The 27,303-nt window shown below is 32.5% G+C and overlaps 2 protein-coding genes across 2 annotated transcripts; both read right to left on the bottom strand.

Moving 5' to 3' along the window:
* Nucleotides 1–2,678: 2,678 nt before the first annotated feature.
* Nucleotides 2,679–4,813, bottom strand: LOC137812676 (heavy metal-associated isoprenylated plant protein 39-like). Its single transcript, XM_068614827.1, has 3 exons — nucleotides 4,580–4,813; nucleotides 4,100–4,175; nucleotides 2,679–3,452 (listed from the first exon to the last, which is right to left on the bottom strand). The coding sequence occupies exons 1-3, from the start codon at nucleotides 4,583–4,585 to the stop codon at nucleotides 3,118–3,120; spliced, it is 417 nt and encodes a 138-aa protein (XP_068470928.1). The 5' UTR covers nucleotides 4,586–4,813; the 3' UTR covers nucleotides 2,679–3,117.
* A 5,072-nt stretch (nucleotides 4,814–9,885) lies between these two features.
* Nucleotides 9,886–19,135, bottom strand: LOC137812675 (monodehydroascorbate reductase, chloroplastic/mitochondrial). The gene is made up of 17 exons (XM_068614826.1): nucleotides 18,907–19,135; nucleotides 18,673–18,829; nucleotides 18,483–18,582; nucleotides 18,294–18,371; nucleotides 18,007–18,078; nucleotides 17,515–17,633; nucleotides 17,344–17,428; nucleotides 16,920–17,009; nucleotides 16,088–16,189; nucleotides 15,893–15,982; nucleotides 15,687–15,767; nucleotides 15,321–15,392; nucleotides 14,453–14,547; nucleotides 14,273–14,361; nucleotides 14,108–14,170; nucleotides 13,978–14,018; nucleotides 9,886–10,247 (listed from the first exon to the last, which is right to left on the bottom strand). Exons 1-17 carry the CDS (start codon nucleotides 18,920–18,922, stop codon nucleotides 10,116–10,118), a joined length of 1,482 nt encoding a protein of 493 aa, XP_068470927.1. The 5' UTR covers nucleotides 18,923–19,135; the 3' UTR covers nucleotides 9,886–10,115.
* Between the last annotated feature and the right edge of the window lie 8,168 nt (nucleotides 19,136–27,303).

Below are 27,303 nucleotides of genomic sequence, written 5' to 3'. Positions count from 1 at the left end.
TACAGATTCATCAATCTGGAACTAAATATAATTTTTTTTTTCCGGATGAGGGGGTGTTTCAAAAGCAAATTTTGCATAAATTATTGATTTCCGAATTGTTGAATCCGGAAGCCTAATTCTGTTACGGATTGGTGGATCCAGAATGTTTTTTTTTTTAATTATGAATTTCTGAATCTGGAATTCATATTTCTATTATGGATTGGTGGATCCGGAATGTTATTTTTGAATGATGAATTTTTTAATGTAAAATGCATATTTTGAATTACAAATTGGTGGATCCGAAATTTTACCAGAAGTGTCAATCTGAATTTTTTTCAGATTTCATAATCCAGAATGCAAAAAATTAAATACAGTTCAAATACATTTTAAGGTTTTAAAAAAATAATAGGAACAATTTGATTTTTACATAACATTGTGGGGTGCAAGAAAAAAAATATAAGGATACAGGAAGAAACTACCTTGATTGAAAGTCATGGCCCATCCAATTAATGGGTGGGTTAGCGGGCCAACCTATCAATTTTTTTTATATATATGTTAAATGCATGTTTAATTATATAAATATTTTTAAAATTTTAATTAAATAATTAATACCTTTAATTAGATAAATTAAAATAATAATTATTTTTACACGTTAAATAAATCTATTATAATCAATATTTAGAATTTATTTTTTACGTATTAATTATTTATGTTATAATATTATTTTTATTCTTTAAATAATATATAACAAAAAAGTTAAATAGAATTTGTCAAAGTGGGATGGTGGGTTGAAAAATCAACTCGATTAGCAAGTTAAACTAAAAGTCTTTATAGTATGATACGGTAATTCATTGAGTCAATTTAATTTAATTTAATTGGCTCATTAATCTGTTAGATTAATAGACTATGTTGGTTAAAAGACTAAATTATATTAATCAATTTAACTTTTTTTTACAGATTAAATGAGTTGATATATGTGTTTAATCTGTTTTATCATTTCTGTGTATTTAGAAGTCTTCACAATAAATAATAAAAAAGTTTCTACTAAAAAAACATAAGGATATCAATTTACTTGTTGATACATGCTTTTATCACAACAAATAATTCTTGGTGGATTTACAATAGTTGAGCAAATTGTAAATCAATAATCAAGACTCAAGAGTTTTTCAGTAAGCTTTGAAAATAAAAGATTAAAAGGATTAAAGTGGAGAAAAACAACAACAATATTACAGGTAAAAACGTAGAAGATTCAAGAAAATTAAACCTTTGAAGTTCAAATTAGAGTTTTTCAAGAACTAACACAAGGGAGAGAGATTTGTTAGCAGACAAAATTTTAAAAAAATATTTTAATGATTTAGTACCACTTATTGTTATATTAATTTATACTTTGAAGAGTACAAATTTAAAAAGTTTTTTTAAAAAAAAAAAAAAATTAAATTATGTTTGAGCCGTGAATAAGATCAATAACATGTGTTTACAATAAATGTTCTTAATGTTATAAATTCCATTCTCCTATTTCTTCATCTTTCTTATCTTTTATTGTGTTTTGGTTTATCTTGATGAAAGCAGCTCATACTAATTTGTTATCATTCTAATTGGTGGTTTGTCAACATCAAGAATTTAAAACCGACCAACAAATCAGAAGAAACCTTTTCACCATTCAATGTCACACTCACTACAAAATGATGCAATGCTTCAATGCTTTTTACATACCTCCTAATACACCGGAAGAGCCACTAGCTTCATAACCTACTTGATGCTAAAATTATTCCTTTTAAACCTACTTTTCTAAATACACATTTTATTATTTTAGGATTATCATTGGAATTTATTTACAACAATAGCATACACACCATTCTCATTCTTCCCCTCTAAACTATATTTTGTATTAAACTATATCTTATAGATAGTTTGATAACAGTCCAATTATATACTATATAAACCTTCAATTCATATCACACGTGAAATTATATATTTATGAGTGGTTCAATAGTGGATGATTTCTAAAACATTCTTGTTAGGATAAACTTTAAATAACTCTGGTAACATAGTAAAAAGTGGACTTTAAGTTTAATTCAACCTTATAAAAGCAACTCACAAAATAAGTTTGTCCTCAGTTATATACTATAAAATGTGAAATGTCTTATCTCTAGTATGTCGATGTCGAAGTGTGATCTCCAATATTTTATTTCATTTGTAAACCAATTGTGTTGTTAAATAGATAAAAATGTAATTGATAAGTATATGACTTATCATGTTATAAGTTTGACGAAGTAATTGTTTATAACTTTTTTAATAGATTTTATTTTAATTACTCATGACCTAATTTGACATTATCAACTAAGGTTAATAAATTAGAGATTAAAAACGCAATTGTTTTTAAAAAAAAATATGCATTACTATCTGGGAAGTTACTTAATTGATATTGTTATTTGAAGAAAAGTACAAGAAAATATTGATGGAGAAAAAGGGACTATAAATATTAAGTTTTAATTAGAGATTAAAGATAATTTTTAAGACGTCTAGAGAAAAATAATAATACTATATCCAATTAAAAACGTTTTGTTAAACTAAACCCACTTAATCTTTTGATTAAATATTTGAAGTTACCTTGGGTTGTTGTGACAACCCTACCTTAAACTTCTTAATCAATGGACATGCTTTCAACCGCAAGCTAACGATATTAATTTGGCCACTGGTTTTGGCAACAAAACTAAAACCACGATTCAATATTTTAATCTTCTGAATACAAAAATCCTTAACATCGTCATCATATCTTGATCTAGACAATAAAAGTAAAACACTCTGTTCCACAATTCAATCTTATCCCAACAAAAACTTTTCAAAATGCTACGGTCACCCCAGATGTATACATCAAGTAGACTTCAAGAACCCTCATGAATACATTACACAAACTCCCAATTCACACTACTTTTGAATTGGTATCACATACCACAATAATGATCAATATTCCCACAATACACACATCAATTGATTTATTCATTCAAAACCTCCATAGCCTGTTTTGGTACATCGTAAACCTCTACATGTCTCAATTGATTCATGTTTGGTGCCATGGGATTGACCAATAAACATGAGTTGTGGTTTTTTGTTGTTGTTGTGGAACATGAGAGTGAGTCAACAAATAGCACAAGCATTAGGGTTCTCTTCAGCACTCTGAACATAGTAGTATGAGGTCATTTGGGGATTGTATGCTTTGTAGAGCTTCACAAGCTCTTCAATTTGTTGATTTGGATCTTTCTTCTTGTCATCTTCTTTCTTCTTGTTCTCCTCTTTTTTCCCATCATCTTTCTTGTCTTCTTCTTTCTTCTTCTCTGGCTCTTTTGCCGGCCCAACAGTTACAATCTCTGTGTGCCAACTTTTTCTCAATTTGCTCACCACACTCACAGGGTCTATGTCACCCACCACTGTCAGTTTCTTCTCCTTCATGTCCATGGAGATGGAATCGATACCTGCATATTCAAATTATCCTACTCACATCATCAAATATAATAAACATGTAGATAAATAAATTTCTGATCTCTTCATCTTCTCAAAACAATTTCTGTTTCTGTTTCATTTTAATTCTTCATGTTAGCCTTTTGTTTCTGATCAAATCAAAAGATTTGATGTAATTTCTGTCATTAGAAATCCTTTGATTTGTTCTGTTCTGTGTCATTTCAGAACCATCAAACCTCTTTTATTATTTTTAAAAAATCTGTTATTAGCTACATCATTACTTAATCATGGATCATAATAGAAAAATTAAGATTCGTTTTCTAAAAGCTGTTTAAGGAATTGATGATTAACAAATAACTTTAAGCCGTTCATTCTGAGTGGCAAGTAGCAACAAAATAAACGTCCATTTCCTGTGATGAACTCCTTTTCCTTTTATATTGGCAACATGGTTTATTGAAAGCCATTCTCACAAGTTAAAGACAATTGTTTAAATCAACTTTTATATATTGAATGCTTCCTAATGGTCCAATACTTCTTCCAGTTAGAAATTGCATTAAATAAAAGAGGGAATTTAGATAGATATCAGATGCATTTTTGTATTATTATTAAAATTATATTTTTTGACTCCATGAGTTATCCAAGTAAGGTCTTGAATCAGTACCTGAGAGGCTAGAAACCGATTTCATGGCCTTCTGCTTTGCTTTGTCATCGTGCAAATCCAATTTCACCACCACTTTCTGCAACAAAACAAAACAACAACAATCATCAATAAAGATTAAAACATGTTTGAGCTCTTTTTGTTCTCTGTTTGTAAAGAAGCTAAGCTAGGGAAAGAAGAGATGTGAAATTATATTGTAATTAGCATATGCACTATGCTAGAGTATACTGTAATCTGCAGCAACTATGATAGCTTAAAAATAATATGTATGAAACAAATTAGAAAATGGGAGATATAAAATGAAAAATCCACTTAAACAAGGATAAATTGAACTGGTCATTCTTGTTTAAAGGAAGAATGATGAGAAAGGGACATGAAGTTATGAAAGACAAAAGAAAAACATATAAGAATAGAGAGACACAGAAGATATAACATATGAAGTGCATAAGGAACTGAACTTTCAATAAGATTAGGAAATCTCACCTTCATTTACAAATTTGTCTAAGTTTTGATGATGAGTGAAGAGAGTGTGAAGAGGAAGAAGCAGAGAAATTAGCAGTGTAATTTCAGTATTGGGTTGGGGCAAGGTTTATGTGGAGCATAGACTACTTCCTATGCCATCAACCCTGTTATTATATAATGTAACATCAAAACAAGTCAAACAAGTGCCTTCTTAGTTAATTGTTTTTGGGTAAACTAACATTTTACATTATTTTCAATCCAATATAACTCGTTTAAGATTCTTAAATCAACCCTTCGTGTTAACATCACTCATTTTATTTTAAAACTTTCTAACTATGACATCTCTCTAAAGATATAAGAGGGAGTAATTCATCCATTTAAAAGTATAAAAAGTTTTAAGTTTTGGTAAGAAGTGCAGCATCTAAAATTATGTTTTCACTGGTATAAATACATATTTAAAAACTAAAAATGGGAATAAAATTAACTTTAATATTTTGAAAAATTATTTAAAGTTTGAGAAATGAAAACGTAATTTACCCGTTAGTTTTGGTTTGAATGAGAGTGTTGGAGAAGGAAGGGATGAAATTGACGCAAGAGTTATGACAGCCAAGAGAATTTGCGTGTTGTGTTGAACATTTGAAGGGGAAAACTTGACCAAGTCTTTGGCATTAGCAGCGACATATGACTCATGCTGCATGTTATACAATCTATGTGGACAAAGAATAATTATATGTTGCATCTTAAAATTTAACACAATGTTATATGTTAACATTAAATTTTGTCTACCATATATATAGTTATTTTAATAAAAAAATATCTCCCAACTAGATCATTTAGTTTAGTCAAAGAAGAGTTGTTTCCAGTCAAATTGTTTCATCTCTCTAATTGGCCCATTTTTCTTTCTTATACATTTCTTTCCCTCTTTTCTCTTTCGGTATCTAGTATTGTTTCTAGTTATAAACATCGCCTACCTCACGAGAACTAAACGAGATTTTTTCATGAATTCCAAATATCGACATTAGGACTGTAGCGTTATGGGCCGAACTCGATGTTAAGAGATATGTATGTTGATTGGAGATTGTCAGAGTAAACTTGACTTTTAGCCTCATTGGCTTGTGCCTGAGACTAGGGGTTGTAGCGTCATGGGTCGAGCCTAATATTGCTTATAAAGAGGTTCTCTACCGATATTCATATTTAAATATATTAATTCTGTATCAGTTCAAATCAAGGGATCCCGAATAATCAACCTTAAATAGGAGACAATATTTATTACTGAATTAAGTCAATAATATGACCATATACAAGGAGAAGGGGGAAAACACTACCCTATATAAGGGGAAGAAAACAACTCACAGACACACAACACATGAAGTACTTTCAATTTATATTTTACACTATACTCATTATATTTTATGTTCTTACTGACTTGAGCGTCATAGTATCTTCTACAAGTGGAGACCCCTCATTTTCTCGGAGCCCACAAGGATACGATACAATCACTGATCATCTCGAAGTTTAACTAACCTCAAGTGAATGTTTTAGGTTTGAGATCGTTAATACTCTTGTCTGGACCATTTCACCACATAATTAAACTCAACTCATGAACTCACAACCCTCTAGCCTCATCCGTAAGCCAATGAAACTAATAAGTTCATTAAACATTTGATTATGAAGCACACTCTTAATATCTATCTTGAGATTAACTATCATGACCTCACAATAGTTAATAATTATAATATAATTCTAAAATAAAAATTGAAATGTAAAATGTTAGAAAGATAAAAGTACAGAACTTTACTTTTAAATTAAAATGGAATTCGTTTTTTTTTACAAGAGAAAACACATATATTATCCTTGTGGTAGTTGAGTTGTGCTTGAGAAATTTTTGTAATAAATGAAAAAAGGCACGCACTTTCAAATAAAGAAAATAAATAGACTACTAATCTGTGTTTTTTATTATGGCCATTAGTTCTTTGACGGAAGAAACCAAAAGTATTAAAATCGCTAGTCTCTTTCTCTTCCTGATATTGAAGATGATCCATTATTAAAAAAATATCAGCATTCTCTCTTTTAGTTGTAAATTTGTTATTTTTTACTTTTTGGAGAACAAGTATTCAAGTTTGTATATTATACGAGATAATGTTCAAAATGTGTTACTTGATTAGAATATTTTTCAATAGAATGTATAGGGATTTTTTTTATATTAAGGTCACAGTATGACAGGGACTTATACAGAATACTTACAAATAATTTATTAACAAAGCTTTTAAACCATATTATTAAAGGTCTCTATCATATCTGCTCTTCAATTTTATTTTTTCTTCCGTTATCCCAATATCAATAGTTGTCTAGGTTATCCCAATATCAATTTCTCGTAAATTAGACCATAATTTTATATCTTAACTCAAAGATTTATACTCCAATTAAGTGTTTCTTCCTATTATTAATGCTCCCATCATGAACCATTAATTAATGCTGCACGAATTCGCGACAAGAATTCACTTTCACAGTTGGGAAATTGGATATCGAGTCATGGCTTATGAATTAATTCGGAAGGTATTTTAAATTATACAATTTAAAAAAATATATATAATTCAAAATACAAATTGGTTCGAAAGTCAATTTCTGGATTTAGAAGATTGTGAAATTTAGAAGTCATTTTCTAAATTCAGAGAAGTCTTTCAAATTTATAGACTTTAAAATATTGTCTGATTGGAGTGGAGAAGATGATGGAGGATGTAATGATTTGGACTTAATTTTTAATTTTATTAAAGATAAATTTGAGTTTTCACAGAAAGTATAAAAGTACATGAAGAAACTATGGAAGTAGACGAAAAAAATACCTAATCAATATATCATTAGAATACGAATTAAGAATGTTCAACAATGACAAATTCTTTTTTTCAATTTTGAAGCTGGGTTTAAAAATTGGAACCAAGAACCGATCTTCCATTTGAGGCAAATTCTTCCTGCACCTCCATTGCTCCTTCATGCTCCACCACATAATACAATTCGGACTTATTTTGAATACCAACTTAGATAATCCAATAGTTGAAAACAAATCTGGAGTTTTATAACAGATAGTACAAATCAGTTTATAAATGCTAAAAACAAATCATTTTACGGTATTTCTTCCTTCACCCATACATTCTATGTAATATCAGAATTATTCTTTGATAATTTTGGATAATTCTATAATAAGGGTTCCATAAACAAAACATATTTCTGGAATAGGAAATTTGAAAGACAAAAAATAATATATTTTTTTAATTTTTAAAATGGTAAATCTAAAATTCATAAAATATATTATGAAAAAGTATATTATGAAAATATTCAAAAAAAAAGGTAATCCATAAGTATTCTTAAAATGGTGTTTTTTTAGAATAATGGAATGCAAAAAGTTATTTATTGAGATATAATAGATAATTATTGTTAGTTGAAGTTTAAAATGGATAAAATGGTATTTTTTTTAGAATAATAGAATGTAAAAAATTATTTATTGAGATATAACAGATAATTGTTAGTTGAGGTGTAAGTGACATTTATTCTGCTTTGCGGTTATAAACTCAGATTTGAATAATATTAACTCCTTTCACTTCTCCTAGATAAAGAAATGGCATGACTGCACCTTCACCGAGTTTTCAATTTACTTTTTCAGAGCAAAGAGATCAAATCGTATGTTAACTGTTCTTATTAGTTTCACTGTCACATTGTTTTTATTTAAATAATTTTTTAAATGAATACTAGAGGCCAATTCCAAATCTTAAATCCGATGCGGGATTGTGTATCAGATTAAATGATCCAGTTTGTGTTTTAAATTTATAAATTAAATTGTTGATTACGGTACACAATTCTAAATTCGATTTAAAGTTTTGAACTGATCAATTCGACATTTATTTCAAAAAAGAAGATATATTTAGTATTTAAAAATTATATGGAGGTGTAGGAAGAAGAAACAGAGGTGCAGGGAGAATTTGGCCTCTGATGAGGATAGCCCATCGAGCTCATATACAGTGGTGCTTTGAAGTTCCTGTTGGATAAGGTCTGAGTTCCCTTAATTCACATCAAAGCTCTTGCATCCTTCTTGGCAATCCATTTTTGGATGTGATTTTGGTGACAAATCAATGGTCATTATTTTTTTTAATGCTATTTTTATTTTAATAATTAATTATTTGTTGAACATTTTTTTTCTCTTAATATTAATGGAATGTTGGGATAACACTTTATTTAATTTTTCTTTTGGTCAAAAAATAAAGTAAAGAATGATTAATTTAAATAAAAATTCAAGATGATGATAATGAGATATTGAGTGTAAGAAGATTCAGATTAAAAGTAATTTATTCTATTTATTCTACTTCAATGACAAAGTAGTAAAAATAAAACGTTGAAATTACTAAAAAAGTCTTTGCTTCTTTCTCAGTGTTTTTTTAACTCAAATATTTTGTATTTGTTTTAAGTTCAATTAGTTTGTGATTGGATAGTGTAATTCAATTGAACTCTCATCATTAATGTGCTTTAGAGTTCTTATGGAGCAAGAGGTTTCGAGATGCAACTAGTGACAACTTAAAAATTGAAACACAAAAAAAATCTTTGATTCTCTCTATTGATGTTTTTATTTTTGTAATGTTTTACATGTATTTTAAATTTCATTAGTATGTCTCTATAGAGTAATTGATAGGTTTAAGAAGACTAAATATTCAATTAATTTATTATCATTAACGTTGAAGTAGTAATATGATTTTCGCAAAACATTACTCCATTGTTGAAGTGGATGAAGGAGTTACAAGAAGGGATTGAACTGTGATCTTTTAACAACTTTTGGTTTTATCATATTTTTGCTTAAGCTATTAACTATCAAAAGATTCATAGAGGCAAGAAAACGCTATTCAATGAATTAAATATTCTTAAGAAAATATGAAATAACGATGCATACGCTATCCTAAGTCATTTTTTTCAAAACAAAAACTTTATTCATGCTTCTGAATGGGTAAATAATATCAGTTTTGAATGAAGTTTTGCAGATATAATAAATGACAAATATAAAACTTGTTTCAAAGTACGAGGCCAACAATATAGGAATAGAAACCCTTCACATTCAATTTTTTTAATCTACCAAAATCAACCAGCAAACAATGAACTATATACACATGATGACATACAAAATAATTGTACTCTGCCTTGTATTTTATTAGAAAACGAACCTGAAAATGCAAGGTCAAGCAAACTAAGGAGCAAAAACAGTGCCTAAAAAATCAACCATCAGGGAAATGGAAAGAAGTCAGGGTTTAGGGTGGCAAGTTAATAATCACATTCCAGGACAATAAATGTAACTTGTAAAGGCAAAGACTCTTAAATTATTGAGAAAATTCATGGATGCCGAATGACGCTAAATCAAATCCAAGACATTCATTCCAGTTCAAATCCATTAATAATGCCAAGTGACTGAATATAATAAAAATTATTCTCTCTCAAAGGGGCAATCCCTACTCAGATGACGACTGATAGTCACTGATAATCTGGCCGTAAATGAATAAAATGACTGGTTTTACCGAGATAATTAGACAGCGGCTTCGCCTTGCAAGGATGCCCGAGCAATCTCTAGAGCCTCCTCCACTGAAGTTGCGTTTTGAAGTTTGGCTTTATCGATCACAGGTTGACTTCTGGCGAGTTTAGGAAGGAGTTGAAATTCCTGAGTTAAAAAACAAAAAACTAAGCATTAGGTTTTCTCTTTCAATGATCCAGGTTTATTGAAATGAATTCTCAATTATATGGGTTAGTTCTGAATATAAATTCTGTGATTTACTAGTGTAATTGTATAGAAATAGAACTTAGGCTCTATTTAGATAAACTTCTGCCTAAATATAAAAATACTAAGAGAAGAAAATGAGATAAAATGCTTTGAGCTTTTTCCATAAACAATAACTAACAAATAGTTAATTTTTATAGTAACTCTTTTTATTTTTTTTATAAAAGTTTAAGTGTATAAATTGATTTTAGCTTACAAGAATTAATTTAAGTTTTTTAATTTCTTCTCTTCAAAGTACAGACTGAAACAGAGCCAAGCTAACAAAAATAACTGCTGACCAACAGTGTTATCGTGCTCTATCCGCATTTAATGATACCAATAAAAACTAAAGCAACTTTGCCGAATTTTCATAAAGATGACATATATTATGGCAAATAAACTCCATAAGTATCTATAGGATTAGGATACTCTGTAGTTTCTAAAAGAACTACCAGATGTTCATTTCTAAATTTCAAGCCTAAATTTAATTTAATTAAATTTTAAAAGATAAAATTGTTATTAAAATAAATCAATAGACTAGATGATGCAGTTCTTTATAAATCCGTAGACGATCTTAATCTTCATCTTTAATATATAATCTAAACATCAACAAAAGGTTAACAAGTTTTGGTCTCCACATGTTTTACCAATTCCATTATAATTATTTGGTAAATTTGGATAAAAAAGTTGTTAAAAGTGCCTTATCTCGACAAAAATCATGAAAAAAAATGAAATGATGTCTTAGCAAAAGAAAAAAATTAAATTAACACAAATCAATATTCGATAACTTTTTTATGCAATATCAATTTTTTGTCATATCTAAAAGTATAAAAATGCAGAAAGACTGAGCATCTAGTAGGGTGGTGAAAATCCAACCAAATCCAAATAAATGGATTGTATTTGAAATCCATATCCACTCTAACTAGATCAAATATATTTGGATTTCTTTTAAATCTATTTAAAATGGGTTAAATCTAGATTAAATCCACTTTGTTAATTAGAATAAATCTACTTTGTCAATTACATTAAATCTATTTTGATATGGACACAGACTAACTTGGCTCGAACTCGACCTAAGCCGACTCAACCTGGACGCGAACCAACTCGGCTCTACATGGCTCGACATCGGACCGGGTCCGTCTGGATCGACATCGGCCTGGGCCCTCTCGACTCGAAATCGGCCCAGGCCCGCTTGACTCGACATCAGCCTGGGCCTAGACGACTTAACATTGGTTCGACCCGACCAACTCGTCATCGACCCAGGCCCGCTCGGCTCGCCATTGGTCCTAGCTCGCTCGACTCGACATCGGCCTAGGCCTGGACGACTCGTCATCGACACAAGCCCGCTCGGCTCGACATCGGCCCTAGCTCGCTCGACTTGACATCAGCCCGGGCCCGGACGACTCGACATCAACCTCGACCCGGACGACTCTACATCAATTCCAGCCTAAATGACTCGACATCGGCTCTGGCCTGAACGACTCGACATCAGCCCGGGCCAGCTCAACTCGACATTGACCCGGGCCCGAATGATTTTAAATTGACCAAAGCCCGCTCAGCTCGACATCGGCTCAGGGTTGCTGGTCTCGACACCGACTCAGGGTTGTTGGGCTCGACATTGGTCCGGGCCCGCTCGGCTCAACATCGGCCAGGGCTCGCTCGTCTTGACATCTGCTCGGGCCCGCTCAGCTTGACATCAACCCGGGCGACTCAACATCGACCTTAGCCTAGACAACTCGACATCGGCCCAACCTTGCTCGGCTTGAATTTGGCTCGGGCACACTCGTATCGACATGGGCTAGGGCCCACTCAACTCGACATCAGCCCGAGCCCACTTGACTTAATATCGGCCTGGGTTTGCTCAGGTCAACTTTAGCCCTAGCTTTGTCGTCTGGATATCGGGTCGGGCCCGCTCGACTCAATATCGAACCCGCTCGACTCAGCTCGACATGGGCCTGGACCGGCTCGGCTAGACATTGGCCCTGGCCGACTCGGGTCGACCCAATATCGGCACGGCCTAAACGACTCAACATCAACCTTGGCCCGGACAACTCGACAACGGCCCGGACCCGAACAACTCGACATTGGCTCGGGCTTGCTCGACTCGACATCAGCCTGGGCCCGAACGTCTCGACATCGACCCGGGTCTGTCTGGATCGATATTGGCCCGAGCCCTCTCAACTCGACATTGGCCCGGGCCCGCTTGACTCAAGATCGGCTCAGACCCGAATGATCCAAAATCGGCTCAAGCCCGCTCGACTCGACATCGACCCGAGTCCGTCTGGATCGACATTGGCCCGGGCCCTCTCGAATCGACATTGGCCCGGGCCCGCTGGACTCAATATTGACTCAGACCCGAATGATTCAAAATCGGCTCTGGCCCGCTCGGCTCGACATCGGCCCGAGCCTAAACGACTTAACATCGGTTTGGGCCTGAACAACTCGATATCAGCCTCGGCCCGAACGACACGTCACCGACCCAGGCTCGCTCGACTCGACATCGGCCTAAGCCCGGACGACTCGTCATCGACACGGGCCCGCTCAGCTCGACATTAGCCCTAGCTCGCTCGACTCGACATCAACCCGAACGCCTCGTCATCGGCCTCGACCCAGACGACTCTACATCTACTCCGGTTCGAATGACTCGACATCGGCCCGGGCCCGAATGATTTTAAATCGGCCCAAGCTCGCTCAGCTTGACATCGGCTCAGGGTTGTTGGGCTATACATCGGTCTGGGCCCCCTCAGCTCAACATCGGCCCGAGCTCGGTCGTCTTGACATCTGCCCAGGCCTGCTCGACTTGACATCGGCCCGAGTCCGCTCGACTTGACATCGACCCAGGCAACTCAACATCGGCCTTGGCCTAGACAACTCGACATCGACCCAACCTTGCTCGGCTTGAATTTGGCATGAGCTTGCTCGACTCGACATGGGCTCGGGCCCACTCATATTGACATGGGAATGGGCCCCCTCGTCTCGACATGGGCTCGGGCACCTTTGTCTCAACATGGGCTCGGGCCCGCTCGACTTCATATCGGCCTGGGTCCGCTCGAGTCGACATTAGCCCTGGCTTTGTTGTCTAGATATCAGGTCGGGCCCGGTCGACTCAATATCAAACCCGAAAGACTCAGCTCGACATGGGCCTGGACCGACTCGACTAGACATTGGCATTGGCCAACTCAGCTCAATATTGGCCCCGGCCGACTCCGGTCAACTCAATATCGGCCACTCAACTCGACTTGGTCCAAGGTTGACTCAGCTAGATTTTGGCCCAAAATGACTTGGCTCGACTTTGGCCATACCAACTCAATTCAACTTGGGCCTGGATGACTCAGCTCGCCGTGGACTTGGGCTGACTTTGCTCAACCTGGGTCGGGCCAAGTCAAAATCCAACCCAAAATGCAATTTGGATAATCCAAAAATGTATCTAATCTATATCTAATCCATATCCAATTAAATGGATTGGATTTAAAATCCAAAAACATGGATTTGAATAATTATGGATTGAATTTTGTAATTTGGATTTTTTTCACACCCTTACCATGTAGTGTCTACCTTTCTGCTAGTTTGAGCGTGTGTACAATTCTAATAATATCAATTACACTGTAGAAAAATAGTGGCAACTAGAAAGTACCTCAGGGCTCCCACTTTCAAGAAGAACTCCTTTCAGCTTACCTGTGCCAAGTAATCAAATTCTTTGTAACAGCAATTCAAAGATCAAACAAGCTCATTTATGCATTTAAACATACACATTAAAGCATTACCAGATTCAATCCAGAAGGTAGCTATTTTAGGATCAAAATTTCCAATTTCAACTGCTTCTCCAACTGTCCAAAGAAAAATAAATGGTAAGAGCAATAAGAGAAATTTAAAAGTTGAAAAAGAAGAAAAAAGTGAGGTAATGATATTTATTTTTAAGTAATACTTACCATTGTCCCCAAAGAACTGCCACCAGACTTTTCTAGGGCTTCCTTCATATTCAAAAACTCTCGAGTAGAAGTATGGAAGATAGTCATACCTGAAAATTCATTAAGTAAATTCATCTAAATCAGCTTGCGGAAAAAAATAAACTCCAAGGAGAAATGACAGAAACATATGATCCAATGTACGTGTGAGTTTGTGCGCTGAGTAATGCTTTCACACAGTGCTGTGCAGAGCGACGGGCATGATCTACATGTTCCACTCGAGAGATACGGTCATAGATCTGTCCGGTTTTCCATAAACTCAAATGTCAGATAAAAAAAATTAAAAGATGTACATAAACTGATCAAGTTCAATAACCAAAAACCAAATAAAGTGAAATAGTTGAATTTTTTTTATTGAATTGGATTGGAATTCGTATGTGATTTTCAAAGCCAATCCAAACTCAATTCAAGCCCAAATTATGTGTGCATATAATTTTATTTATGAAATTATTGTATAAATATATGTTTATGAGACTACTATACTATACTAACTAATTTTTTACATAATTATGTTAACTATTTTAAGTCTTATTATTGTAATATTTTATAAGTTTATTAATTTAGTTAGCTTGAAATTTGTATTTTTATCTCTTCAAACTATAATATTGTTGCAGTTGTTGTATCTCCTGTTCTCTCTGTTATTATATCTCTTTTATTTATACTGGAGAATAGGTTTTGATCTCTGATAAAGAATGGATAGAAGAAACAAAATATTAGATACAGTGCCAAGTCTAACTCTACAAAGAGAAGTAAAAATTTGTGCATGCATTTGTTAAAATCTCACAACTACTAAACATATAATCAATGTAATCCTTGTAAGGCTTGACTTGGCCGGTAGTTATTTACAAACCAGTTTTGTAGGATTGAGAGTTCCATGCCTAAATTCTAGTAATGTTAAATTTATGCATAAACATGTATTTGTAACTTTGGAAAAACTTCATATTATTTTAACTGCTGATTTACAAGTTGGATAATGCTGTGACTATTGACTTGCGGGTCGATAATTTTGTACCTTTAAAGGGAAAGCCGCTACATCACCAACAGCAAAGATTCCAGGAATTCTTGTCCGGAACAAACCATCAACCTGAAATAAAAGTTACTGATGCATTTAGACAAAGTTCTTCAACCATTATTTTGGCCTCCCTCCAAGTTTCATCTGCAAATGAGGGTATCTCTAACAAACAGAATGATCTCCCAAAATTGATGATTAACATGTTCGAAACCCTATTCTTCAGTCACCAGAAAGGAAAGAGTTAGATGGTCTTGCCCATGCACAAAATAGGGTTCATTCTTAATCGTTAGTGACATTAGAAGTGCTTAAATTCAATTCCCAACCTCTTTAAAATTTTGTCAAATTATTGTTATTCATTGGCCTCACCTGTATACCACCAACATCTGTATTTAGGCCCACACTCTCAAAGGGGCTCACAGCAGGTTTTGCTCCGATGCCTATAATAACCTGTGAACCAGAAGGAAAAAGTAGATATAAAACCTCAATTCTTTCTATCAACGCATGCATTAGTGAAGTAAAAGTTAACGGAAAATGATCTTCAGATATTAAAGAGTAAATAAAAATGTAATTACCGTATCTGCTTCCACAATAGATCCATCTCCAAGTTCCACACCAGCTACATGTCCATTAGAGCCAGCTTCCAATTTTTTTATGGAGGCACCCTGGTGAATTTAAGGTTAAAAAAACGGAAGGATTTTCTCAAACCCATTACTACCTACAGATTATAACAAGGGAAAGTATTACAGAAATGGGGAAGGAGTAAATACCTTTAAGATTTTAACTCCATTTTTTTGATAGAGTTCTTCATATCTCCGGGAAAGAGAAGGAGTGAACAGTCTTTGCAAAAGTTTATCTTCCGGAAATATGATCTACTTTTTACGGTAACACATATTTGCAAGTCAGTCGGTCAAAACTTTACAACAAAAAATTGTTAAAAAGGTATGTGTTTATGCTTCAATCTATAAGAGTTAAAGATATGATTTGACAACATTAAATAGGGAGATACTATGTAATTTGGTAGAAAAATATTTATGAAATATTTTTATCATTAGATGTTAATTTTGTTTCTTATTATTGTATCTCTTCTTTATTATAAATAAGAATGTGTACCCAACACGCCACATTCATTATCTCCATTCTCAGATTCTCTCTTTTCACTATAGTACTAAATAGAAATACAAGTAGAAAAAGTTCATTGGAAAGCAACAGACATGTTTCTAATCCCCAATATAACAATAAAAAATGAAGAGTTTTATAACGAATTCATTGAATATTTTGTATGACTTATTACCAACCCTTTTGAAGCACCAATCGAGGGTAGTTATTTTACTTCACAAAAAAAGGCAAGTCATGCCCTGATGTAATGTAGGCCTTCAACAAAACAAGTTAATAGATAGACCTAACTGAGTCATAATTATTATTTCACGATTCGGCATACAATAACATTTACTTAATGCAAGACTTTTAAATGCTTTGTGTAGAGGACCAAAATGTTGGCATAGATAAACAAGATAACAGGTAATAATGGAAGTCAGAACAAGAACTTTTCACTTTGAACCATAAAATAGATGATGAAAAGGATGCAGAATAAACTCATACCGTGGTATCAAGATTCCAACCAACAGCAGCAGCAGCAACCTCCATTCCTATATAACCACCTCCAACAACTACAACCTTTTTTGCTTTTTCCTGGAAGTTAAAGAAAACAAATTAAACAAATCATAATGATGAACAAACTGCATGTCCTATTAATTTTTTTGGCTGCATTGATGTGTTTCTTAAAAGTAACCTTACAAAAAAATATACAAAAATTTGTAACTTTTCTCAAGTTGTATGAAAAAACACTCGAGAAAGATTATAACACAATAATATATTCATAGGGAAAATATTGTAGAATTGGAAAAAAAAGTATAATTTGAATACCTGCATCAAATGACTGTAAGAATTGGAACATGCAATAGATTCTCCACTTCAAATGTAAAAATCAATCAAATCATTCATTTTAGAGGGTATAATAAATTACCAATGATAAAATCAGTGCATCAGCATCTGCAACATTCCGGATATAATGAACACCGGGAAGGTTTCCCCCAATTTTCTCTGGAAACCTTACATCAAGAAATCAACAACTCAGATTTTCACCACCACTTTGTTCATAAACAGAAGTAGTGAGCTAAAGTAAATAAACCAATACCTTGATGCTGTACATCCTGTTGCAATAATAAGCGAACCATACTTCAGAAGTTTTCCAGAATTTGTTGTCAAAGTTTGATTTTCAATATGAATATCTTTTACTGGATCTTCATACAACATCTGGACAGGAAAAACAAACAGCATAAAACTCAGCATCTCACTAGCTTTAAAGGATGTCAACCGAAAGGAACGTTTCCTTAGACAGCTACATAAAATAAAGCTTTACCATTCTATTTCAAACAATTCTATGTTCATTGTACCACACGCACACTTAAAGTGTGCGTGGAAACCAATTTGGAGCCTTATATACAGAACTTTCCACTTTCCAAAGCAGCAACATAGAAGGAGTAAGAGAAACAGAATGGCCTTCAGTTGAACTCAACTGAATTCCAAACACAAACTTAACAGTGTATGCAACGAATCTTGAAATTTTTCCTACTCTTTATTTTTGAAATCCCTACCCTGATGAAACCTGTTACAAAAAAAGATTTACCTCTATCCCATTCTCTTTATACCACTCTGGAGTCTGCCTCTCTCCACCGGATCCAACACACGTGTGAAAACCCTAAAAAGGCATATAGGAACTATCACTGACAAGAAACCATAATGAGAAGCCAGGGAACAACAATACAGAACGGCCATAATAGCATAATAATATAATTAATAGCAGAATATTTGAGCCCACCACCACCAAAGCCTTATTCTACAAAGTGAGGTCCGTTACATGGATCACACGATGCAATCGCAATGTATTACAGTAACTGAGGAAAAAATTCTTACAGGAAGACGCGCTGGTTTCTTATCCGGCGGGAACAAATACGCTTTCGTCAGAGCGGGACGCTCGTAAGGTGCATATGGCTGATTCATCGAATTCAAAAGAAAATCATAAATAACACAAAGAAACAGATCACGTTCAAATTCCGACTAAAGAAACAGAAATTGACACAATGAAGCTAGAAACAAGAAAACCTCTTTGGTCACAATACAGAGGCGTCCATCCGCCAAGCCGTGCTCGACGAAAGTGCGTGCAGCATACCCCGCGGAATTTCCACCGCCAACGATCACGTACCTGCGCAAACAGAAAATGAAAACTCAAAATCGCGTAATAACTTAAATTGAAGAAAGAAAACAGTGAAAGATGAATCAAGAGAAGCGGTACTCGCGATTCTCATTGGCAAACGCGGCGTAGCATCTTTTGAATTTGATGGAAGTGGAAGAAGGAGCTGGAGTGAAAAAAGGACGTTGCGGACGCGAGAGGGAGAAAGCGTGCTTGAGTGATAAGGAGTTTGATATCGCAGCCATTGTGAGTCTGCGAGCTGTGAAACAGAAAACGGTTACGAGGGAAAGCGACAGTGCAGTGCAATCAAATACTCCTACTCTAGAGGTTGAATACCTGAAGGAGAAGGCATCGATGCGTTTATATGTAAATTTTATTATAATAATGATGAGTTAATTATTGAAGGGCAAGTGTTGGTGTTACTTAAGGTGGCTCTAGTAGAGGTCGAAGGGGCATGACCTCTATTCAATTTTAGAAGTGTGTGCGATGGGAGATGGTCTAATTTGTTGTTGCTTTTTTCTCCATTGGAGGTTATCGCTCTGTTCATTCTGCCGGTACCCAATGTGTCATTTCCCAATGACTAATACGACGTCGTAGGGAAGGAGAGCATTTTGTTTCCAGAGGGCCCAGCCCGTTTTGTAGTACCTTTTTTACTCTTTGCACCCTCCAACATTTTTTGTATTTTTTATAAAATTAGGAAAAAAATAACACTTTTCTATGTATACTTAAAAAACCTCTAGGGGAGACTACCCCACAACTCATGATGAGTTGAAAATCTTGGTCAAATAGCATGCTAAAAAATAAGAAATAGAAAAAAATTAAATTTTTATTTTATCTGATTAATTTGAATTGAATTGACAAATTTAATTAAAAGATTTCAGTATATTAATAAATTATATTTGGATATACTTTTTCTTACTTTATTTTATAAATATTTTTTTATTGGTGCGATGAGTATTGAGTTTATAAAGTAAACCGATAATAATAGTAAATCTATATTTTATTTTAAATAATTATAAAACTTAAAAATAAATAAAAATCATATAAACCTAAAACACTTAAAAATAATTTTAGAAAAAGGGATTTGTAGATTAACCATCTTTGTGTTTGTTGTGTTGCTGGTGATTAAACCACGTGCCAAAACAATTTATTTTTTTTATTCTAAAGATTAAAAACAAGTTATGAAAACATAGATTTCTTCAAGTTGTTGTTAGAGATCTCACGTCGATTTGAAACATGATTAAATTGTAATATATAAATATAAATTTCACTTTATAAACTAGTTTTGTAAGATAAAGTTACACATTTACGTATGACAGTCTATAATAGTAAGATTTATTAGACTTATCATGTCACTTGTTGTTGAACAACTCACAAATATATACTCTCACGTTCAAGATGTCAAGTCAGATATAATCAAATTATAACATATAAATAGATATAATCAAATTATAACATATAAATAGATGCAAATTTTACACTACAAATCAATTTTATAGAGTTGAGTTAGGCCTAAATCTACTTCGTAGGAGGGATCTCTCAACTATTCCATATAAATTGGTCAATATCCAGGTACAATGATCAGTGTTGGTATCAGTTCATAATGCACAACTAAAACACAAGGAATAAAAAGATAATACTTAAAAAGATAGATATTAGAACATATTCAATTATTCAAAGAACCCCAATTTATCGCTAGCTCAATGTACAGCTGCTTAGAAAGTTCAGAGATATTTGAAACAATATAAGTGGAAGTCACACTTAAAAGGTTTACAGTATTCACTGCATATTATTCCATTGTCTGAGGCAAATAACCTCAATTCACGTTCTTCTAGAATTCCACGAAAAGGCCTATCAGGGATATTTTATTCTTAGTATTTACATTAACTGGCCTGGAATAGAAGCATAAAAGCTTACACTAATCATAACCACCCTTACAAAAAAACATTTAGTAAAGTAATCATTCTCAGGTATCCCTTTGAAGGGTCCGTTATGAACAAAAACATTGCTATTTAACCATGAAGTCGAAAGCCAACATAATACTTATTGGCGCCACACATACCCTTACAGGTGTTTGCCTGTAGTAACCAAGGTCTGCAAACATAGCTTCAGTTCCTGTAGATGACAAGAAAAACATAATGAATTTGGCAAGAATAAGGCTTAAGCAGAACTTTTGTTTTAAAACATGCAGACCTGTAACACATAGAAATACTCCTCCAAGATTAGTCCAACCATCTTTTCCTGTAAGCCTAAATATCATGTTTAATTTTTTTTTTAAAAAGACTAGATGTTAAAAAAAATGTCACAACATTGATCTTTATTATAATATTTTTATTTTTTATAAGTATAAATTATTTTAAATAAATATAATACACTCAAAAATATAAAACAACCTTCAAACACACTATATTATATTTTAAATATATATATAAAATTAATTTACTATAAATTTTGAAGGAAATGCTACCAAATTATGACTTTGTTCAATGGATTTGGAATATAAAAAATGTATATTTGTCATATTAGTGCATATTATACAGAAAAGGGATTGTTTATCGATTCTATAATCGATACCCTATTACTGGACAAATGGAATGAGTTCAACAGGGATCGATACGATGGAACGACTGATCCCAATGAGCACATGGATGCGTACACTACGCACATGAACTTGTATACTTCAGACGATGCGGTCTTGTGCCGAGTGTTCCCGTCTCGTTGAAGGGGGAGCGTTGAGCTGGTTCACCAAACTCCCTCTGAACTCCATCGAATGTTTTGAAACCTTGGTATCCAACTTTGATACCCAATTTGCCACTAACCGACCGCACCATCATGACATCCATCACCCAAGTTGGCATCCGCAGGAGAAGGGAGAGTCGCTGAGGAACGGGAAGGTCGCAATGAGCATCCAGAACCTCAGCCCTGATGTAGCAATGCATCACATGCTCACGGCTCTCCGACCTGGTCCCTTTGTGGACAGTCTGTGCATGCAGCCTGTCGCGAGTTTAGATGAACTTAGGCAATGAGCCGCTAAGTTCATGCAGTTGGAAAAATTGCGCAAGTTCAGAAACCAAGCTCGAGCAAAAGCAAGTGGGGAGAAGAAGGACGATAAAGATCGTCATAGAAAATTTGGGTCCAGACCGGGAGACCCAAGGAGAGACAACCGAGGGTCCCCTCATCATTATTCACCTTATACTTGTGTTTTTCCTTTGCTCTCTAGAAGTGAACTTTCACACTTACTTAACCACTTTGTTAAGTTTGTGTACAGTGGATCTTCTTTAGGTTCTCACCATATAATTGCTAAAAATATCAATCATAAGTAAAGTGTCATCTCTAAAATGGAACAATCTAAAACCAACTCACATCAGAAAGGCTGAATTGCAACAGTACCAACTATGGATTGGAACGCATCAACACTCTCGTAAGCAATGATATCCTAGTCGCAGACTATCTAATTGAGAAACTTTCTTGTTATGTTTTTTATGATGATGGAGGTGCACTTTTGGCATTTGAGGGCCATGAAATTGCAGAGATAATTTGTGTTGAGCGTGGTGCAACCACACTGTTACAATTAAAAAGTCTTAATTCTAATTGCCCACCCACCCATTGCAATTCAAAAAATCTTAATCCCCTAAATGATTTTTCACTAATATGTCAATTCACTTCACTTATCACCTCATACAACACTTAATTCCATTTCTCTCTGCCACATATGCAATATTTGACGCGGTAAGGTGAGATTTAACAGAAATAACCAATTTGAGTACTTTTTAAAAAACATAAGGACCAAACTGATTTAAAAAAAAAAAACAGAGTACTACATTGAATATTGACCCTAAATGCAGTGACCAATAAGGTAATTATACCTTAATTTTAATATTGTGAGTTGATAAAAATAATCCAAAACACATTAATTTTTTTTTATGTTTGGATGCCTTATTTTAGGCCCATAGATTTTGTCTAATTTTGAAAAATTTGATTTGAAAAAGTTATTTATGTTTTTAATAAAACCTTACAATAAATTAATTTATATTATTTTAAATTATGTTATTATTATTATTATTATTATATATATATATTAAACAAAAACAAAATTAATAACATAAATACAAATAAAAATATTTTTAAAAATTAAAAAAACATTGTTGTAACTAATTCATGTATAAAAAAGACTACTCTAAATAAATATTCAACCATCATAACTTATTAAAATACAAAAGTAAATATACTCTATGCTCAATTCAGAGGATCTCAAAATCATCATACAAATCTATCTTCGTCAATGCAAAAACAAACACAACATGAATGATAATGATCGTGAGCCTACTCTTCCAACATGCATCATTTCATAGTCACCTTCTTGCATTATGATACAAAACTCTGGTTTTATGTGCGATGTAACAAATACACACATCTGGAAATCCTTGAAAGTTGAAATGCATCTTATTAATAAAATAATTATCAAATTATACGCAATTATTGTATGCAATTATGGTATGTACGATATTGTACGCAATTATATGTAATTAATTCAATAATAAGATAATGTCATGATTAATGGATCTCTACATTCACTTGACTTATTGTCAACCCTTAATTAATAGGAAGAACTATATCATTGTTCATCTTCATGTGTTTTTGGGTCACATAAAAAGGGGTCAACCTTACTCAAATTAATTCTGATTATCCAAGGAAATTAACATTTGTTGTCCTTAATAATGATAGAATCCTAAGATTAGTGCATCTCTACATAATATTAGCTTATAATTTGGGGAGAGTAAGTCTCCACTTGTATATATTTCTTGGACGATATTATATATTATTCTTATTATTATAATTTATATTATTGTTATTAATAATATAATTTATATTATTCTTATTAATAATATAATTTATATTATTCTTATTAATAATATAATTTATATTATTATTATTATTAATATAATTTATATTATTATTATTAATATAATTATATTATTATTATTAATATAATTTATATTATTATTATTAATATAATTATATTATTATTATTAATATAATTTATATTATGAATATAATTTACATTATTATTATTAATATAATTTACATTATTATTATTATTAATATAATTATTAATATTAATAATAAGTATAAATTGTATTAATAATAATAAGTAGAATAAAAATCGCAATATGGCCATTAGGTGTGAACCATTTTCTAGTTATTATCTTTTCTCCCACTACAAAACAAAAGGAGAGATCGATCGCTTAATACGGCGACCACTGGTAATCACATTTATAAACTGTTTCATGATTATATGGATATATGAGACCAAAGTAAAAATTCATGCAACGCATGATTTTTGGTCAAATCTGATGTTAATGTTCATACAAGTGTCCACATGTGTTTTTAAGTGTTAATTGACCCACATTATGTAATAAACTACACTACTTGATATAATACCTCACGTTTTAAACCCAAAACATTCCAATTTTCTTCTAAGAACTTGTCTAGTATAACTAGTGGTTAATGTTTCTTTGGTTTTTGCTTAGTGCACCAGATGATTTTGTAACCTACATTAAATCACTAAGGTTAAATTAAAAAAGAATTACATAAAAAATTTAATAATTCAACAATTTTTAGTACACAAATCTGTCACCATAATCATGAAGAAAGGCGTCAACATGTGGTTAAGCTTTATTTGCCTTTTGTAAAATTAGCTAGTTTTAATGGTGAGAATCTAATGTATATTTGGAGTGGGAAGCCAAAGTTGATCAAATTTTTCATGTATATGAGGTCTTAGATGACCAAAGGGTTAGACTAGCTTCTAGAGTTCATGGACTATGCATGCAATGGTGGCACAAAACTCCATTGGGTTAAACAAGAGGTCACCTGTAGTCTATTTGAATGATTTAAAAGCATGTATGCGCGCTAGATTTATCCCTCCACATTTTAAGAAAGACTTTTTGTTGAAACTCCAAAGGTACGCTTAGTGTGGATGATTATTTTAAAGAACTTGACGCGCTTTTAATCAAGGTTGATATGAATAAAAGTGATGAAACTATGACTAGATTTATTAGTGGTCTTAGAAGGGACATCCAAGATGTGGTAGAACTTCATGAATATTCTTTTTTACAAACTTTGCTTCACCCTGCCATCCAATCTCAAATTGTAAGAAAAAATTCTTTTAAAAATTCTCATAATTTTTACCACTCATCTTGGACAAATAAACACAAATCTAATTCTTTCCTAATTACAACATTGTACGCAAATATATGTAATTAATTTAATAATAGTAGAATCTCATTAATAGTGTATCCTTACATAATTAACTACTAATTTATTCTGACAACAAAATGATAGCAGAATAATTTATTCTGACAACAAAATTATGGCAATATATTTAGAAATTCTGTAATTAGTTATATGACATTGATTTCTTTAGTTTTCTACGTACAAAGATATGTCGGACTTTATTTGTAACCATATAATGTTTTTCACTTAGTAAAACAAATAGATTGCTTAAACAATTTGGATTGGCGATGAGCATGATGGCAATGGCCACATTGAATGATCGTGAGCCTACTCTTTCAACATGGATCATTTCATAGTCATCCTGATACAAAAACCTTGGTTTTATGTGCGATGTAACGGAGACACATCTAGAAATCCTATCATTTGTGGAAATGAATCTTATTAATAAAATAATAATTATCAAATTATACGTAATTATTGTATGTAATTATTGTACGCAATTATATGCAATTAATTTAATAATGATATAATCCCTACATAATTAGTTTATAATTTTGAGAGAGAAAGTTTTCATACACTTCTATATATTGTATATATTATATATTTCTTGTACATGAGATCATATATGACAAAAAGACACAAGTAACGAGTTCGATGGAAACCAAATTCAGCAATTGGCAAAGATTGTTTACTCATTCAACAATAATGGTAAAAGTGACCCGTTTATAGGTTTGTTTGCTCATAACTCGTCTATTAATTATGCTTTTACGAAACCATGAATTTTGGATAGCGGAGCCACCAATCACATTGCATCTGATTCACAACTTTTCACAATCACTTCATCATCATTTATACTTTTTTTCTCACTTCAAACATCTATTAAAAACCATTTTGCGCTGGCAACGGCTTGGAATTTATTTCGATGCGTAATTTTTTTATCAAAAAAGGTATTCAAGGTCAACGCACTTTGGTCTACATCCCTCAAAACAAAATGGAGTAGCAGAACGCAAACATAGACACATTTTAAACACAGCATGAGCCCTTTTATTTCAGTCTCATCCTATTTCAGTCTCATCCTATTTCAGTCTCATTTACCATTAGAATTATTTGGGGATTGTGTTTTAACCGCCACATATATCATTCGTTTGTCATCACCTTTATTAAAAAAAATAATAATCTTTTGATTCGCGCGCTCGGCAATGCATCTTCATTGGTTATCCTCTCAATAAAAAATAATACAAATTATTTGATATAGATGCACGCAATTTTTTTACAAGTCGATATGTCACCTTCCATCTGCCCTGCCAACAGCCTCAGCCGCAATCCTTACCTCATTACAAATTTTGCCCGCAATTGACATTGACTTACCCACTCATGTCCAACATTTACTATATTTTGATTCAAGCGGATTAAAAAACATAGTTATAAAATATTGATAAGTTTCAAGGGTTGGGATAAATTTAAAATTCTAGACATTTATTTAAAAAACAATAAATGCAAGGATCAATTATAAAAAAAAAATGATATTTAAAAATATCTATTGAATAGAATTATGTCTGAGAATTAATTAAAATAAAATGTTAATTTAAGGTGTCCATTTAAAACAAAAAAATATTTAGAGGTTACCCTATAACTATAACAGTTAGTTTTTTTTTCTATTGTTCTTACATGCTTATTCTTATGTGTGCAAAAGCAAACTCTTTTTTCCTAAGTATTCTTCAGTAATAATGCCTAACGTTGACATGATCAAAAACTTGAAACTTGTATATATATCTAAGATGTGATGTTTAAAGAAACTGATATTATTATTATTATTATTATTTTTATTCCTGTTCTTCAGTATTAAATATATTGCAAAGATTTTTTTTTGGAAAAGATAATAAAGAAATAATGGTGAGGCGTGAAGTGATGTCTTGCACGTTTCATTAGTGACCTATTTGATATAAATACTTTAATTTCATCATCCTTAGTTGTGGGAATGTAAGAGCCAGGTATATTCCACTATAGAACTTTTCATTTTTATTTAAAATATCTTTTCTCATTTTACTTGCAAATTCAATACATCTTTCGATACAATATACGGTCAAATATTTGTAGGGCTAAGCAAGTAACTTTTTTCTAACATATTTTAGTTTAAGTCATTAATTGATTTCATCTTTTTGTTACAATTCATTTTCTATATACTAAAATATTATAAAATAAGATTTTAAAAATGAAAAAAAAAAATACAATTAAAATGTCTCTTAATTTTTCAATCCTAAATTTTATTATGTTTTGATGTTTGTAAATCGTTATATGTTATAAAAACTACATATTTTATTATAAATTTGGAAATCATATTAGTGATATTTTTAATAGATTGTTAAAAAGTTATACTCGTATTTATATTCATTGAATTTGATGAATATTATACTATTTTTATATTAAATAACTATATTAGTTTGTGTGAATAGTATAGCATTGAAAATATGGACTCACTTGTATAGAAATTAAACAACA

The sequence above is a fragment of the Phaseolus vulgaris genome, chromosome 2 (genome assembly GCF_000499845.2).
Source record: "Phaseolus vulgaris cultivar G19833 chromosome 2, P. vulgaris v2.0, whole genome shotgun sequence".
In the NCBI taxonomy this organism is placed as follows: domain Eukaryota; kingdom Viridiplantae; phylum Streptophyta; class Magnoliopsida; order Fabales; family Fabaceae; genus Phaseolus; species Phaseolus vulgaris.
Note: the sequence above shows the minus strand (reverse complement) of the source record. Positions and strands in the feature narration are given on the sequence as shown.